The sequence below is a fragment of the Ovis canadensis genome, chromosome 5, assembly GCF_042477335.2.
Source record: "Ovis canadensis isolate MfBH-ARS-UI-01 breed Bighorn chromosome 5, ARS-UI_OviCan_v2, whole genome shotgun sequence".
Taxonomy (NCBI): Eukaryota; Metazoa; Chordata; class Mammalia; order Artiodactyla; family Bovidae; genus Ovis; species Ovis canadensis.
Genome location: NC_091249.1, coordinates 32,876,788 through 32,893,288, shown reverse-complemented (window position 1 = coordinate 32,893,288; position 16,501 = coordinate 32,876,788). Strand labels below are relative to the sequence as shown.

General features: G+C 49.6%; 1 protein-coding gene across 1 annotated transcript in view; it reads left to right on the top strand.

Moving 5' to 3' along the window:
- Positions 1-4,781: 4,781 nt before the first annotated feature.
- Positions 4,782-16,501, top strand: part of ATCAY (ATCAY kinesin light chain interacting caytaxin) — a 32,332-nt gene continuing 20,612 nt past the window's right edge. The window contains exon 1 of the mRNA XM_069590314.1: positions 4,782-4,858. Coding sequence (XP_069446415.1) covers positions 4,782-4,858 — 77 coding nt within the window. The remainder of the gene's footprint in view (positions 4,859-16,501) is intronic.

Sequence of the window (16,501 nt, the reverse complement as noted above, 5' to 3'; positions counted from 1 at the left end):
GTAGATTATTCCATTGATATGAAATATCCTGAACAGGCAAACCCACAGAGACAGAAAGGGATTAGTGGTTGCCAGGGGCTGGGAAGGGGGAATTAAAGGATGGCTTAATGGGTGTGGGATTTAGGGTGATGAGAAGTTCTGGAACTAGACAGTGGCTATGGTGGCACAACAGCATGAGTGTACTTCATGTCACTGAACATACACTTTCAAATGGCTAAAGCGGTAAATTTTACATGATGCATACTTTGTACTTGTGTGCATGTGCTCAGTCATGTCCTAACTCTGTGACCTGATCGACTGCAGCCCACCAAGCTCCTCTATATGGAACTTTCCAGACAAGAATACTGGAGTGGGTTGCCATGCCCTTTTCCAGGGGATCGTCCCAAGCCAGGGATCAAAGCAGTGTTTCCTACATCTCCTTCATTTGCAGGTGGACTCTCTACTGCTGAGCCACCTGGGAAGCTGACATGTATTTTACCACAGTGATTTAAAAAAAAATTGTACTGAAAAACAGACTAGGGAATGGGAGGAAGGATGATGGAGTAAGAGATAAAGGTGGGGGATGATCAGGGAGGGCCTCTCTGAGCTGGCACCTGAATAATGCAAACATCTGGGAGAAGGGAATTCCTGGCAGAGGGAACAGTTTGTGCAAAGGCCCTATGGTGGGAATGAGCATGATGTGTTCACAGAACAAGTGAAAAACCACCCACAGTGATTAAGAGGCACAGGCGAGACAACAGGTATCCAACCCTGCTTGGGGTTATGTATTAAGTTTTCTTGTGGCTGCCATAACAAAGTACCATACTAGGAGGCTCAAAACAATAAAAAATCGTTGTTGTTGTTGTTTTTATCGTGCTGCAAGGCATGTGTGATCTTAGTTCCCTGACCAGGGACTGAATCCGAGCCCCCTGCAATGGAAGCATGGAATCTTAACCACCGGACTGCCAGGGGAGTCCCAGGAAATTTTTTCTCTCCCAATTGTGGAGGCCAGAGTCTGAAGATAGTGGCAAGGTTGGAGCCTTCTGGGGGCTGTGAGGAGAATGCACTGACTGCTCCCCCAGCTTCTAGAGACCGCCAGCCATCCTTCATGTCCCCTGGCTTGCAGGTGCCTCGCGCTGATCTCTGCCTCCATCTCACAGGGCGTCCCCCCTCCTCTTCTCTCATGAAGTTACTTGTCGTGGGATTTAGGGCTCATCTTTAATCCAGGATGATCTCATCTGGAGATCTTTAACTTAATTCCACCTGTAAAGACCCCTTTTCCCCCAATAAGGTTACATTCACAAGTTCCAGGGGCTAAAACATAGAGGTATCTTTTAGCGGGGGGAAGAAGGCACCACTCAACCTGCTACCAGTCTAAATATAAAATCAGTAATAGCAGGAAACCGCGCAGAACTCTTCTCATGCTGTGGTATGTGCCAAGCACCCAGCCCGGATCACCTCATTAAATGCTGAAACGCCAGAGGCCTAATGTTTCTTTTTCGCAAATGAGGAAACTAAGGTCCAACAAGTATGATCACTTACCCAGTCGAGTCCCCCAGCTCGTGGCTGAGCCAGTATTCAAACCGATTATGGTCTGATTTCAGAGAGTGCGCTCTTAACTCTATTCTATCGTCTTTCAGGGCGGGGCTACCGCACGCACACCTGCAGGGGGCGCCTTTCCCTCGGTGGCCCCGAGCGCGTGTGTCTAAGAATCTTTCTGCCTCCCCAGCACCCAGCCTGGTCTTCGGTACATGGATCATAGGAAGTGGCCAGCTGAGGGACCCACGAAGTGGGTACAGGAGGTTATTATTCCTTCTCTCATGTTCCAAGGAATGAGGCCATCGCTGCTATTTATATATTTATTTGTTCCTTGTTTTTGTTTTTAAATCTGTGATGCGCCATCAGGAATCATTTCCGCTTCTGCCCCCAGTGAGGCTCTTAGCACTGCTCCCCTCTCAGCCAATGGAGATCACCGATTCTGCCAGGGGGCTGTGCTTTTTGGTCAGCCCTGCCCCCACCCACCCACCCTGCACACAAAAGCAGCGTAATTGACTGTCTTAAAGGAAGCCGAGCCTCTGCCAGCTACGAGCTGGCGAGAAGAAAATACCTCGGGAGGCACAAGCTGAGACAACGATGACCCAAGACGCAGCCGCGGCCGAGCAAGGGGGAGTCGACCGCTAACTGCAAGCCTTCCCTGCCCGCCGCCCCACCATCCCTGGACACAAAGCGCCCGTCTGCGCCCGCCGCGTTGCTCTGGGTGACCTTCCTTGGATGCAGAGTTCGCGCTGAGCGCATCTTCCTCGGATGCTCTGAAGGCCGGGGGACCGCGCTCTGCAGGCGCCCGGGGCTCGTCTTTGTTTGCGCTCACCCGGGACAGGCCGCGGAGGTAGCCGGTACTCGCACGGAGGTGAGTCCACTTTCCCCCCGCCCTGTTGAGGAAGATCGTCCCCCATGTTTCTGGAGCTGCAAACCTGGCTTCTGGCAGATGGGCGGGTGGGAGCTGAGAGCCGGGGTACTTGGCGATTCTTGGAATGGCAACACCTCCATTTTTTCCCCACGCGGAGAAAACCATCCGCCGCGCGCGCACACACACACACACACACACACATACACACCCACAAGGTTCACCTCGCGTGCCCACCGTTCACCTGGAAGGCAGAGGATTGCACCATTTCCAGGCTGTGTCGGGAGATTAGGCGGCTCAAACCCTCAGCCCCTCTCTGGGACGCTTCCTGCGAGACCAAAATGTACAAGTCCCAACTCTGTGCGTTTCCTATTTATAACGCCGTGAGCGGATTTGGAAAAAGGATTTGACAGAAGTGCACGTAAAGGCTTGCCTATGGGGTGGGGAGGAAGGGAGATGGGTACAGACAAGAGATGCCTCCTCCTGTGTCTGAACTTGTATGCGCGGGGCTGATAATTCAGCACCACGGCAGAAAGGACCGCTTCTAAGCTTCCGCTCGCTGCCGCCTTATTCGATGGTCCTTGAATGTGAAGTGGGGACCAGAGGGCGGGAGTGTCCAGGGCCCAGCGGGACCCACCCACATCCCGGCATTTAGAGGATCGTGGGGCAGACATGTGAGGCTCCAGGCTCGGCTGTAGGTGGGGTAGGGGGGTGGCCCTTTTCAGGGGGCTGAGGCCACACTCAGCTCAGGAGAAGGAAGATAGACGCAAAGACCACTCCCTTCATAAAGAAAATGAATTCTACTGACGCGAACTTTCCCTTGCGGTAAGATTCTGGGTGGCGGTTGCCCATAGCATCAGGAAGAGATCTCTCTTCTCCCCCCGCCCCCCACCTTCCGTACTGCGTCTTACTGTCCCTCCTCCATGAATGAGTGACGACATCCAGGGCAGTGACAAAATCCAGTGAGAAACTCTCACTGAATGGGGGAGGGTCACATTTCAGACACCCCCTCTCTCCTACCTGGCCCTCACCCTGCTCCCTCTGAGTCCTCCCTCTGAGCCCCAATCCCAAAGGCAGACCCACCATCCGCAGGGGTTTCCGTCCAGCGAGGGGCTTTGGAAGACACACCCAAATAGAGAGCCACCCACCAGCTTTAGAGAGGCAGCTGCGGCATGGGAGAGGGGGGAGGGCTGGACGCGGGACCTTAGGTGCTGGCAAGTGAAGATGACAACTTAATCTCAGCTCTATGGACGTTTGGGGCCGGATCACTTTTTATTAAGGGGGGACCATCCTGGACACTGTGAAGCACTGAGCAGCATCACTGTTCTCCACCCACTTGATGTCAGTAGCGCCTCCCCCCCACCCCACCCCCCCACCCCGCATATGACAACTAAAAACACGCCTCCAAACATTACCAAGCGACTGGTGAGGCGGGAGGCGGCATCACCCCCAACTGAGAACCACTGGCTTAAAAGCACAGAAGCTGTGTTATTCATTGAGTCATAAGATCTTGGGTGTAATTCCAAAAAGGATGTTAGAGGTTATTTCTGGATCCAGTCTTTCATTGATAGACCCAGAAAGTGAGGCAGGGGAAGTCTGCCATGCCCCAGGGCATGTTCATGTTCATGCCCCAAGTTCAGTCTCACTCAGCAGTTCTGACCACACTCCCAGACAGCCCAGCACTTAAGGCACCATCTAGAGCACTAACCCCACCCCATGCCTGCCCCCAGCTGGCTCCTCACAACGTTAAAAACAAAACTGGCGTTTTGTGGTTAGTGAGAAATTATGATCCTGATTTCCAACCCCAGGCACTTTCTCACTGTCTTTTTTAGTCCTAGGGTCAGGTTATCAGGACTTGCTTCTTCTTAGGGGCATGGGAGTAGCAGACAGAGGGGCAAGGGGAAGTGGGCCAGAGCAGATAGAGGTGGTTGGGGTTAACCAGGTCCTGTCTGAATGTCAGCCCTGGCAAGGAAACTTAATTATATCAGTCATTAGCACTTTAGTATAAATGACTTTAGTTGCATTTATGGCTTCCTAGTTGAAGTCCAAGGTAAGGGAGGGCAGGTGAGCCATGGGGAGGGTGGATTTCAGAGCTTCACTGGGAGGTAGTTTATAACTGGAGGCTCAGCCCCTCCTTTAGGTTCCAATTCCTGACCCACCCACGTGGATTTTCAGCTTTCTGTGTCTCTGTTTTCTCACCTGTGACATGGAGAAGCCTCATGGGTCCAGGCAGTGATTCAGTAAGATGACAGACACAAGTGCTCTTTGCAGATGGATCTCTGAAGTTCTGTGCACGGGTGGGGAATTGTCATTAGGATGAATCTCTAGTAAACCCTCCATCCACGGCTCTCTTTCAGGATTCACCCCTACTTCAAGTCGGCACCTCTTCCCAGCTCTCATGGGAACCACCGAAGCCACACTCCGGATGGAGAACATGGACGTGAAGGAAGAATGGCAGGACGAAGCTCTGCCCAGGTACAACTCCCCCGGCCTGCGTGTCAGCTGTGGAGGGAGTGCCTGGCCCGACACTTCTCCCAGGTGTGGCACAGACACCCCAGTTGACCCGGCCAAGTTCATAATTGGTATTTGCTAACTTAAGATGGATTTCCCACCTCTCCCCACCCACCTCTGCCAAAGTGCTAAAATAGCTCCCATTCCCACACTCTTGTAAGAATTCTAAACATTCTTCTATGAAGAAAACCATCTTATGGACTATTGGGCTTCCCTGGTGGCTCAGATGGTAAAGAATCTGCCTGCAGTATAGGAGACACAGGTTCCATTCCTGGATCGGGAAGATCCCCTGGAGTAGGAAATGGCTAACCACTCCAGTATTCTTGTCTGGAGAATTCCATGGACTGAGGAGCCTGGTAGGCTACAGTCCATGAGGTCACAAAGAGGTGGACATGACTGAGCGACTGACACTTTCATGGGCTGTGACAATCTTCTTACCTGGGTTCCCAAAAATCCAGGTAATAGTGTGTTTTGATCTGCAGTGGCATATCCCCGCTTAAAATCGCTGGGTCAGATGCTCATTCCTTGGAAGCTCTGGGTTTCAGCCTCCACGCGCTCCTGCCGCTGCTCTCCATCCTTCGTGCCCCTCGGCCCCTGCTGCTCCCTTCCTGTTCCTTCTGTGCTGGGCTGGCTCTGATGTTCTGACTGCACTGGCTGTTCCCTCTGCCAGGAGTGCTCTTCCCCAGACACCCGCCTCCCCTGCCTCCTTCAGATCTCTGCCCACTGGCCACCTTCTTAGAGAGGACCTCCTAGCCCTTTCATTACCCACCTCCCCCAGTTCTTAAATTGTTTCCTTCCTATATAACAGCCCTCCCAAAATATCCATGTCCTAATCCCTCCCTGGAGAATGTTCGTTAATGTGGCAAAAGGCACTTTGCAAATATGAGTGAGTTAAGGATCTCAAAATGGGGAGATGACAATCCTAGATTGTCGAGGGGGAGGTCCTTAATGTAATCACAGGATTCTGTATAAGACAGTGGTCCCAAACCTGTTTGGCACCAGGGACAAGTTTCATGGAAGACAGTTTTTCCACAGACCTGGGGTGGGGGCAAGGGAATGGTTTTGGGATGATTCAAGTGCATGACATTTATTGTACACTTTATTTCTATTATGATTGCATCAGCTCCACCTCAGATCGTTAGGCATTAGATCCCAGAGTTTGAGGACCCCTAGTATAAGAGGATGGAAGGGGACTTCCCTGGCTGTCCAAAGGTTAGGACCCCAAGCTTCCAGCGAAGGGAGTGCAGGTTCAATCCCTGGTTGGGGAAGTAAAATCCTACATGCCTCAGGGCACAGTAAAAAAAAAAAAAAAAAGGAAGGTTTGTCTACAGGTGTAGGAGCTGTGATGATGACAGTAACAACTTGGAGTCACGGGAGGAAGAGGCCACCGGCCAGGGATGTAGTGCTGGTTTCTCCAGGAAAAACCAGCCCCATGAAACTGACTTCAGACTTACTTCTGGTGTCTAGATCCATAAGAGAATACATCTGTGCTGTTTGAAGCCACTAAATTTGGAACAATTTGTTACAGCAGCCACAGGAGACTCATACAATCTAATATGCTGACTATTCCATACACTTGTTTACAATCTGTTCTCCGTGATGGATCCCATGAGAGCAGGGGCCTTCGGTGTGATCACAGGCATACAGTTGGTGCTCAGTAGGTATGGGTGAATGGATGACGGTCATTAGTAGGAATGAAAAATCCTGAGAAGGGAGCTGTGTGTGGCTGAGGTACTTGGCCTCTGTTTTCTCCTCCAGCAAGGCGTTAAGTAAGAGGAAATATCATCAGCACAGGCTCCCCCTGATTCAACTGCTCATCTCCTCCCCATTTTTTTTTCTTGGCCATGCTGCACGGCTTGCAGGATATTAGTTCCCCAAACATGGTTCGAAACCATGTCCCTTGCACTGCTATGTGGATTCTTAACCACTGAACCACCGGGAAGTCCCTCCCTCCCACTCTTTAAAAAATATTTATTTATTTAGTTGGCTGCATGGAGTCTTAGCTTTAGCACACAGACTCTCTAGTTGTGGCACGTGGACTTGGTTACCCCAAGGCATGTGGGATCTTAGTTCCCCGACCAAGGATCGAACCCATGTCCCCAGCATTGCAGGACATTCTTAACCGATGGATTGCCAGAGAAGTCCCTCCCTCCCACTTTAATGCAAGGAGTTTATCCCAGGGAAATGATGCCCAAGAGTTAGTTGCATAACCATCGGGAAGAAAGGTCAACGAGACTGGGCACATTCACCCTGGAAAGGAGAACTTGGGTAGGAGTTCCAGCTCCAGAAGGTCTCAGTGGGTGAGGGTGCTGAGGGCAGCACTGGGCTGAGGGACAGGCATGAAAGGTTTGAGTCTAATCTAGGCTCTTTGGACTCAAATGGCCCCATATGTGCATAGTTTACACGCCCATCCTTTCAAAAGCAGAGCAGGCTGATGGGGGAGGTCTAGAGCTTCCTGTCAACCTGTCCCAGGAGAAGCCGTGATGTTAAGGGCATCACCCCCTCATTTGAGAATCTTGGGCTTCTTGGCAGTCTAGTCCTTTTCATCCAAATCCTTGTGGTTCATCTTCTTCTTTTTTTTTTTAATATTTATTTAATTTATTTATTTGGCTGCCCCAGGTCTTAGTTTAGGCATGCAGGATCTTTAGTTGTGGCATTCAAACTCTTAGTGGCATCATGTGGGATCTAGTTCCCTGACCAGGGAGCAAACTTAGGCCTCCTGCATTGGGAGCTCAGCGTCTTAGCCACTGGACCACTAGGGAAGTCGCCCTTGTGGTTCTTAAAGCAATAGATGCCCCACACCAGAGTAACCAAGAATCTCTTGTCTGCCCAGTACCATTGTCTTCAGGAAGACTTAGTTTGAGAAGGAGATGGCAACTTCATTGGAGTCAAGCTCCTATTCATTCACTGTTAGAATGTTCTTTGTTCTACATTCCCCTGTGAAAGTCTTTCTCTTCAACTCAATACAAGGAGCACTGTTGCCTGGATGTGTAGAAAGGGGTTTCATGGGACTTCCTGGTGGTCCAGTGGTTAAGACTCTGCACTCCCAGTGAAGGGAATGCAGGTTTGATCCCTGGTTAGGGAACTAAGATCCCACATGCTGTGTAGTTTGGCCAAAAATTTTAAAAGGAAAGGGATCTCATGATACCTGGCAGTTTGGGTGAATTAAAGATCATTTTTCTAGCTTTTTATTTTGTATTGCGGTATAGCTGATTAACAACGTGGTGGCAGTTTCAGGTGAACAGTGAGACTCAGCCGTACATGTTCACGTATCCGTTTTTCCCCCAACTCCCCTCCCATCGAGGCTGCTACATAACATTGAGCAGAGTTGCCTGTGCTATACAGTAAGTCCTTGTTGGTTTTCCATTTTAAATATAGCAGTGTGTACAAAAGTTTTGGCAGGGGCTCCTCCCATAGCTAGAAATGCCCCAGAGTGGGCAAGAGCCGGCCACCTTGAGGAGCTGTCCCTCATCTGTGAAAGGTCTGTTTTGTCCCACGGAAAATGCAGAATTAGATGGGGTGATCTCAGTGGGTTCCTTGTAGCACCAAGCACTCTGGGAGTTTAGAAACATCTCCAACCAGTCTCAGCATCGCTCACCCTGTGGTCCCATGAACTCTGACCTCCACTGAGACCAAAGCATTCCCAGGTCTAGACTTCAAAAACCTTCTGTTTCAACCCCACCTCCCCAGGAGGCAAACTCCAAGCCTTCCTAGACATTAAAAAAAAAAAAAAAAACCACCTTGCTCACGCTAGTTTTATTTCAAGCGACACAGCGGAAACAATACGGCACAAGCTGTGGAACCAGACACCAGGGGTTTCAGATTCCAGTTCTCTGATGGGCTTGTGCGGCCACCTCACACAGCTCTTTGAGCATCTTTGTGCCTCAGTTTTCCTACCTGTAGAATAGGGACAGTCATTCCTGGCTCAAAGTGGTTTGAGAAGTTGATGCTGCCTGTAGCATCATTTTTCTTTTCCTTCTTTTTTATGTATTTATCTTTTGGTTGCACCACAGAGGTAGACGGGATCTTAGATCCCCAACCGCGCACCCCCTGCAGTGGAAGCTCAGAGTTATAACCACTGGACCATGAGGGAAGTCACAACATTCTTCTTTTTTTTTTTTTTAAGTTTTCTTTGGTGTGGACCATTTTAAAGTCTTTATGGAATGTGTTACAATATTACTTCTGGTTTTGGTATTTTTATTATAAGGCTGGTGAGAGTCTAGCTCCCCAACCACAGGGATTGAACCCTCAGCGCCTGCACTGGGAGGCGAGGTCCTCGTCGCTGGACCCCCAGGGAAGTCCCAGCATCATTGTTATCAGCTTGTATCTCCTTCACTCTGGTGCCTTTTACCCATCCCCCACCCCCCATAAAAGAGACCCTCCTCTCCCAAGCCTCCTTGAGACAAAGTGGGGCTGACTGCAGCTGCACGTGTGAATTTCAAGTGAATTTCCCCAGCTGCAGAGGGCTTCTCTCCCCCATTCAGTGGTTCAGTGTTCACAGGATAGTGGCTGGCTGTGCAGCCCCAGGTTGGGGACATGCCTTCGTTGAGGCGTGCTGTCCTCATTCCGGGAGGAGTGAGTAAAGCTCCTTATATAGCGTCCAGATGCAGCCCAACATAAGCACCTCTGTCTGAGTCAGACAACCCCTGATTCTATTCCTTCCAGCACAGCGATCCCTTCCTGGGGCCTCTCCCAGCTTCCCCCGCGTGTGTCCGGGCATGCACACTGTGCCTGTTTCCTGTGGTGTCTTTCCGCACTTCTGCAGATTCCCATGGACTATAGCTGAGGGCTGCCTGGAGACGACCCATTCACTGCCTCCTTTGCCCATCCATTCATCCTAGCAATGTGCACCAACTGTGCCAGGCCGTAGGTGAGACGCTGGGCACAGCTGGCAAACAGGAGAGCTGCCCTAATGGGGTGCTGGAAGAATAGGGCAGAGACAGGCAGTCCCTTATAACCTCACCAGCCAATGGAAAATTGAAGCTGGGTTCTTGGCACCTGGAGCAAGTCTGGGTGGGGTCTGACTGGGTTGGGGAGATTAGAGGAGGAGCTGACCTTGAGCTATGAAGGATGATGAGGGGGGAACAGGGAAGAGAGGCTGAGGGCAGCAATCAAGCATTCCAAGCAAAGAGAGCAGCATGTGCAAAGGCCCTGGGGCCAGTGGAAGCAGATTGAGGGACTGAAGGAAAGTTGGATGGGGAAACTGAGAACCTAGGTAGGGAAGGGTTTGGCTAGCATCTCACAGCTAAGGAGGTGGGTGCAGGATTAGGTGTCTCAGCCTGTGGGTTTTGTTTGTAAATTTTTTTTTCAGTGGGCTGTGCTAGGTCTTGCAGCATCCGAGCTCTTCATTGTGTTTGTAATTTTTTTTCCTTTCCTTTATTGGATTATAGTCAATGATACCAACCAACAGAGGATGAGATGGTTGGATCATCGACTCAATGGACATGAGTTTGAGCAAACTCTGGAAGAGTTTGGCCCCAGGAAGGGATCGCTGTGCTGGAAGGAATAGAATCAGGGGTTGTCTGACTCAGACAGAGGTGCTTATGTTGGAAGCACCTGGAAGATAGTGAGGGACAGAGAAGCCTGGCATGCAGCAGTTCATGGGATCGCAAAGAATCAAACATGACTTAGCAACTGAACAACAACAAATAGTTGATTAACAATGTTGTGTTAGTATCTGCTGTGCAGCGAAGTGTGTCAGTTATATGTATACATATATTCACTCTTTTTATAAATTCTATTCCCATATACAGAGAAGGCAATGGCGACCCCATTCCAGTACTGTTGCCTGGAAGGTCGCTAAGAGTCAGACATGACTGAGCGACTTCACTTTCACTTTTCACTTTCATGCATTGGAGAGGGAAATGGCAACCCACTCCAGTGTTCTTGCCTGGAGAATCCCAGGGCGGGGGAGCTTGGTGGGCTGCCGTCTATGGGGTCGCACAGAGTCAGACACGATTGAACTTAGCAGCAGCAGCATTCTCATATAGGTCATTACAGAGCATTCTAGAGAGTTTCCTGTGCTATACAGTAGGTCCTTATTAGTTATTTATTTTATATATGGTAGTGTGTATGGGCTTTTCCAGTGGCTCAGTGGCAAAAAAAAAAAAAAATCTGCCTGCAGTGCAGGAGACACGGATTCAGTCCCTGGGTTGGGAAGATCCCTTGGAGGAGGGCATGGAAACCCAATCCAGTATTCTTGTCTGAAGAATCCCATGGACAGAGAAGCCTGGTGGGCTACAGTCCATAGGGTCACAGAGTCTGACATGACTGAAGCGATTGACCACACCCAGTATGTATATGTCAATCCCAATCTCCCGATTTATCCCTCTGCCCTGTAACTTTTTATTCTGACATAGTCCCAAGCTTAGAAAATAAAAATTATAAGAATGGTGTATGGAATGTCTGTAAACTTTTACCCAGATTTGCTGACTTGAGATTTTGTCGATATCCCTTTACTGTCCTCCCTCTCCCTCCTCTCTCTGTCTCTCTCGGTGTCTGTCTATCGTCTGTCTATCTAGCTATGCTCAGTCTCTGTCTACATGCTCCCATCCCTGCACAGGGCAGGCCAAGCATGCTCCCTCTCCGAGTTCAACGCACACACAGCAGTGATTGCATGTTGTCCAGCTCAGCAGTCCTGGAAACTGTCAGGCAGGAGCCGTGGGTTTAGGGCAGGAAGTGATGGGGCGCCCTGAGCATCCACAGTCCCCCACCCACTCCAGCGTTTCTCTTTCCTGAACTCCGGCGACACTGGGCTGTCACAACAGAATACGACATGTGGGGCAGCTTCAACAGCAGGTGTTTATTCTCACACAGCTCTGGATGTTGGGTGTCTGAGATCATGGTACCAGCAGGGCTGGCTTCTGGTGAGGGCTCTCCTCCTGGCTTCTTGTGACCTGGCATTTCCTCTGTTCTCAGTGGTGGAGAGAGAGCCTTCTCATGGTTCTCCCTCCTCTTGTAAGGCCACAGTCATAAGGAATCAGGGCCCCACACATTTTTTTTTTGACTGCTCATGTGGGATCTTAGTTCCCCAACCAGGGATTGAACCCCCACTTCCTGCAGTGGAAGGGTGGAGTCCCAACCACTGGACCACCAGAGAGGTTCCAGGACTACACACTTTTGACCTCCTTCCATCTCAATTGCCTCCTAAAGACCCTGTCTCCAAACTCAGTCATACTGGGCATTGGGAGAACACAGTTAGGTCCAGAACATCCTGTCTGCATCCGCTGAGCCAGCGTGACTGCCGGGGGTGAGGTGGGAGAATGGGGAGCGAGGGCTGGGAGGTCTGTGATTCTGCTCACAACCCCGGGCTTTCTTTTTAAAAAATATTTCTTTACCTTGCCAGGTCTTAGCTGTGGCTAGATCCCTAGTTGCAGCATGTGGGATCTAGTTCCCTGACCAAGGATTGAACACAGGCCTCCTGCATTGGGAGTGTGGGGTATTAGCCACTGGACCACCAGGAAAGTTTCCCCACAAGGCTTTCTGATCCAGCCAAGATGTGATGGTGCTGGGGAAGACCAGAACAAGATGAATGGGGAAAGGTGTCAGAAAGTGCAAAGAAGGGTAGATTTATCTGAGTGTCTGAAACCACCAAAGTTGCCTAGAATTTTTGAAGGCCTCTCCGCAGTTCCCTCGACTTAGGTTTGCAAGAGTCCTATTATAAGCCCTGGAGCTGCTAGTCCAGCTTTGAGCCTCAGAAAAGCCTACTTAATGCCCAGAATGAGTTTTTGCTGTTACCCTGCACCAGAGGTGGCTGTGGATCAGGCAGAAGCAGAGGCTGGGAAGCCCTGGAGGGGAGACTGAAGCAGCGTGGCCAATCTGAAGGTCATCGAAGCCTGGAGAAGTTTGGGAAGCAGTGCTCAGTCGTGTCCGACTCTTTGTGACCCCACGGACTGTAATCTGCCAGCCTTCTCGGTCCATGGGATTTCCCAGGCAACAATACTGGAATGGGTTGCCATTCCCTTTTCCGGCGATCTTCCCAACCCAGGGATCAAACCTGTGTCTCCTGCATTGGCAGGCAGACTCTTTCACCACTGAGCCACCTGGGAAGCCACTTGGGAAGCAGGAGGCATATTCAAAGGTCCTGGGGCCCACAGTTTATTCCGAATTCCTTTCTTTCACACTATGAGTAACATTAAGACAGAGTAGGACCTGAGGGTAGAACTAGGTCTAGGGGCCACCTCTGAAGCCAGAATTATTGCAATATCAGCTGATTATGAGTGACAGGTATTTCTTGATTTTGGCCTTTCCCCGCCACTTGCAAAATGTGCCCTGATTCAATCTTTATTTCAACAGACCTTTGCTGAGGGCTGCTTCTTCCAGGGCCAGGCCTGTGACTCACCAAAGCAAGAGAGGAAGAGGCAGAATGCAGGGGTGAGGTGGAGGTCAGGTTCAGACAGGGTCTTCTGGAGGACACTAACCCAGCCTCAAAGGCTAAGCAATTTCACTGGGCAAAGAAAGCAGGGAGTGGCCCCTCTAGTCAGCGGGGCAGGATGTGCAAAGGCGCTGGGACAGAGAGGACCTTCGCATGGTAGGGACTGCAGTATGTAAGAGAGCCTGGTTAGATCACAGGTGTCAGGCTGGAGGGTTCACAGACGTCATGTCCAGAAGGAATGCCCAGAAGGGAAATTTGGATAGTGCTTTAACAAAGTACACGCGCTGGCTTAAAATAAGAGACATTTCTCTCACAGTTCTGGAGGCTAAACCTCCAAAGTCGAGGTGTCGGCCAGCCGGGCTAGGCTCCCTCTGCAGGGGCTCGGGAAGGTCCTGGCTGCCTCTTCCCGCTTCGGGGCGGGGCTGGCCATCCTTGACGCTTCCCAGCTTGCAGATGCATCACTCCTTGCCTCCATCTTTTTTTTTTTAAGCTTGTGTTTTATTTTTTTGTTTTTTAAAAATTTTTTGGCATTTAGTTGGTTTCCAATATTCTGTTAGTTTCAGGTGTACAGCAAAGTGAGTCAGTTATCCACACATATGTGTATCCATTCTTTTTTAGATTCTGTTCCCATATAGGTCATTACAGAGTACTGAGTACAGTTCCCTATGCTGTACAGTAGGTCCTTATTAGTTATCTATTTTATGTATAGTAGTGTGTATGGTTGGATAGCATCACTGGTTCAATGGACATGAGTTTGGGCAAATCCCAGGAGACAGTGAGGGACAGGGAGGCCTGGCGTGCTGCAGTCCACGGAGTCGTAAAAGTCAGACTTGCCTTAGTGACCGAATAACAAAAACAAAGTATGTATATGTCCATCTTAATCTTCCTATTTATCCCCCCACTTACCCTCTGGTAACCATAAGTTTATTTTCTACACCTGTAACTCTTTCTGTTTTGTAGATAAGTTCATTTGTACCATTTTTTTAGATTCCACATATAAGTTATATCATGATATTTGTCTTTCTCTGTCTGACTTACTTCACTCAGTATGACAATCTCAAGGTGTATCCTTGTTGCTGTGAATGGTATTATTTTGTTCTTTTGTATGGCTGTAATATTCCATGGTCTATAGGTCCCACCTCTTCTTTATCCATTCATCCATCCGTGGACATTTAGGTTGCTTCCATGTCTTAGCCATTGTAAATAGTGCCGCAATGAACATAAGGGTGTATAAATCTTTTCAAATTTTGGTTTTCCCTGGATATATGCCCAGGAGTGGGATTGCTGGATCATAGGGTGACTCTATTTTTAGTTTTTGAAGGAACTTCCATACTGTTCTCATAGTGACTGCACCAATTTACATTCCCACCAACAGTGTAGGAGGGTTCCCTTTCCCCCACACCTTCTCCAGCATGTATTGTTTGCAGACTTTTTGATGCTGGCCATTTGGACCAGTATGAGGTGGTACCTCATTGTGGTTTTGATTTTGCATCTGCCTGCATCTTCCCATGGCCCTCTCCTCTGTGTGTGTGTCCAAACCTCCCTCTTCTTATAAGCCCACCAGTGAGTCTCGTATGACTTCATCTTAATGATGTCTGCAACTATTCCAAATAGGTCACATTCCTAGGTACTGGGAGTTCAGACCTGAGTTACGTTTTGAGGGGATGCAAGGCAACCCACGCCAGAAGCATAAAGCCACACTGTACACCTGGTGGAGTCAGGGAACCCCACTTTTCACGTGGGTTTCCCAACACAGACAGAAAGCAGGTGCTACATGGAGCCATCTGGATCCACTTGGAGTTTGTGAAGGGGTTTCAGGTATGCAGAAGCTGAGATCTTTCTGATGCTTGGGGAATTAACCCCAGTACTTTGGCCCTGTGATGTGAAGAGCTGACCCATTGGAAAGACTTTGATGCTGGGAAAGAATGAAGGCAGGAAGAGAAGAAGGCGACAGAAAGTGAGATGGTTGGATGGCATCACCGACTCAATGGACATGAGTTTGAGCAAACTCCAGGAGTTGGTGAAGGATAGGGAAGCCTGGCGTGCTGCAGCTCATAGGGTCACAAAGAGTCAGATGCAACTTAGCAACTGAACAACACTTGGCCTTGAAAGCTGCAGTACTGTGGACCTAAGGGGCTGGCGCACATGTGCAGACTGGGCACAAGGGGGCAGTAGTGGGCAGTGACTGGACTCAGCTCAGCCGGTATGAATGGTTCAGCACTCCCTGCTCTCCCTGGTTTAACCTTGGTTTCCTCCTCTGTGAAACAGTCTTCTCCCTGCCTCATAGGGATGCTGTGAGGAGCAAATAAGATGATGCATTTCAACAAGATGTCAACATTTCGACACAGGGAGTGTCCTGCCATGGGGTAAATGACGGTTCTAGCTGATTCTAGCACAACAGGACTTCAGCCTCAAACTGACGGGTGCAGGGAAGGCAGAGTCAATGAGAAAAGGAACTAGAAGGAAATTCCAACATCCAGGTGAGCAGGGGTGGTGGACAGTCAGCTCCTGGAGGTGGTTACCATACAAGGAGGGCAGATCTGATTCAAGAAAAGACTGAAATCTAGAGTTTTTGTGTCTCATCTCTGATTTGACAGCGAGTTAAAAATGTTGTGAAATGCTGTGTGGGCAGGACAGAACTAGCAGCGGTTCATCAGCTGCCAGTCTGCAATTTGGGAGCACAATTTTGGGTAATCTTGCAAGTAGGTGGTGTGCTGCCTGTCCTCTGGAACCCTGGACGTATTCATGAATTACCAGCTGCCCTCCCCATGTTCAGAGCATGGGTGTCAGCTACAGACCAGAGGTACAGAGCAATGTGTACATGAAACGGGCATGGGAATTGTCTTATCTCGATCTGAAAGAAAGATGCCTCTTTAAAACCTTCTGACTTAATCCGAAACTTGTTTTCTGCTCTTTTAAATGGAGGTGAGATTTCCATAATATAAAAATAGCCATCTTAAATGGACAACTCATCTGTTGTGCAACCATCAACTCTATTTAGTTCTAAAACATTCCATCACCCCAAAAATGAAACCATTCCCATCAGCAGCCATTCCCCATTTCCCTGGCAACCACAAACCCACTCTCTGGGTCGGTGGATTTGCCTGTTTTCAATGTCTCATATAAACGGAATCACACCCTGTGTGTCCTTCTGCATCTGGCTTCTCTCACCGAGCATCTTATTCTCAGGGTCCCTCCCTTATTCTCAGAGTGTCAGCGCTTCTCTCCTTTTC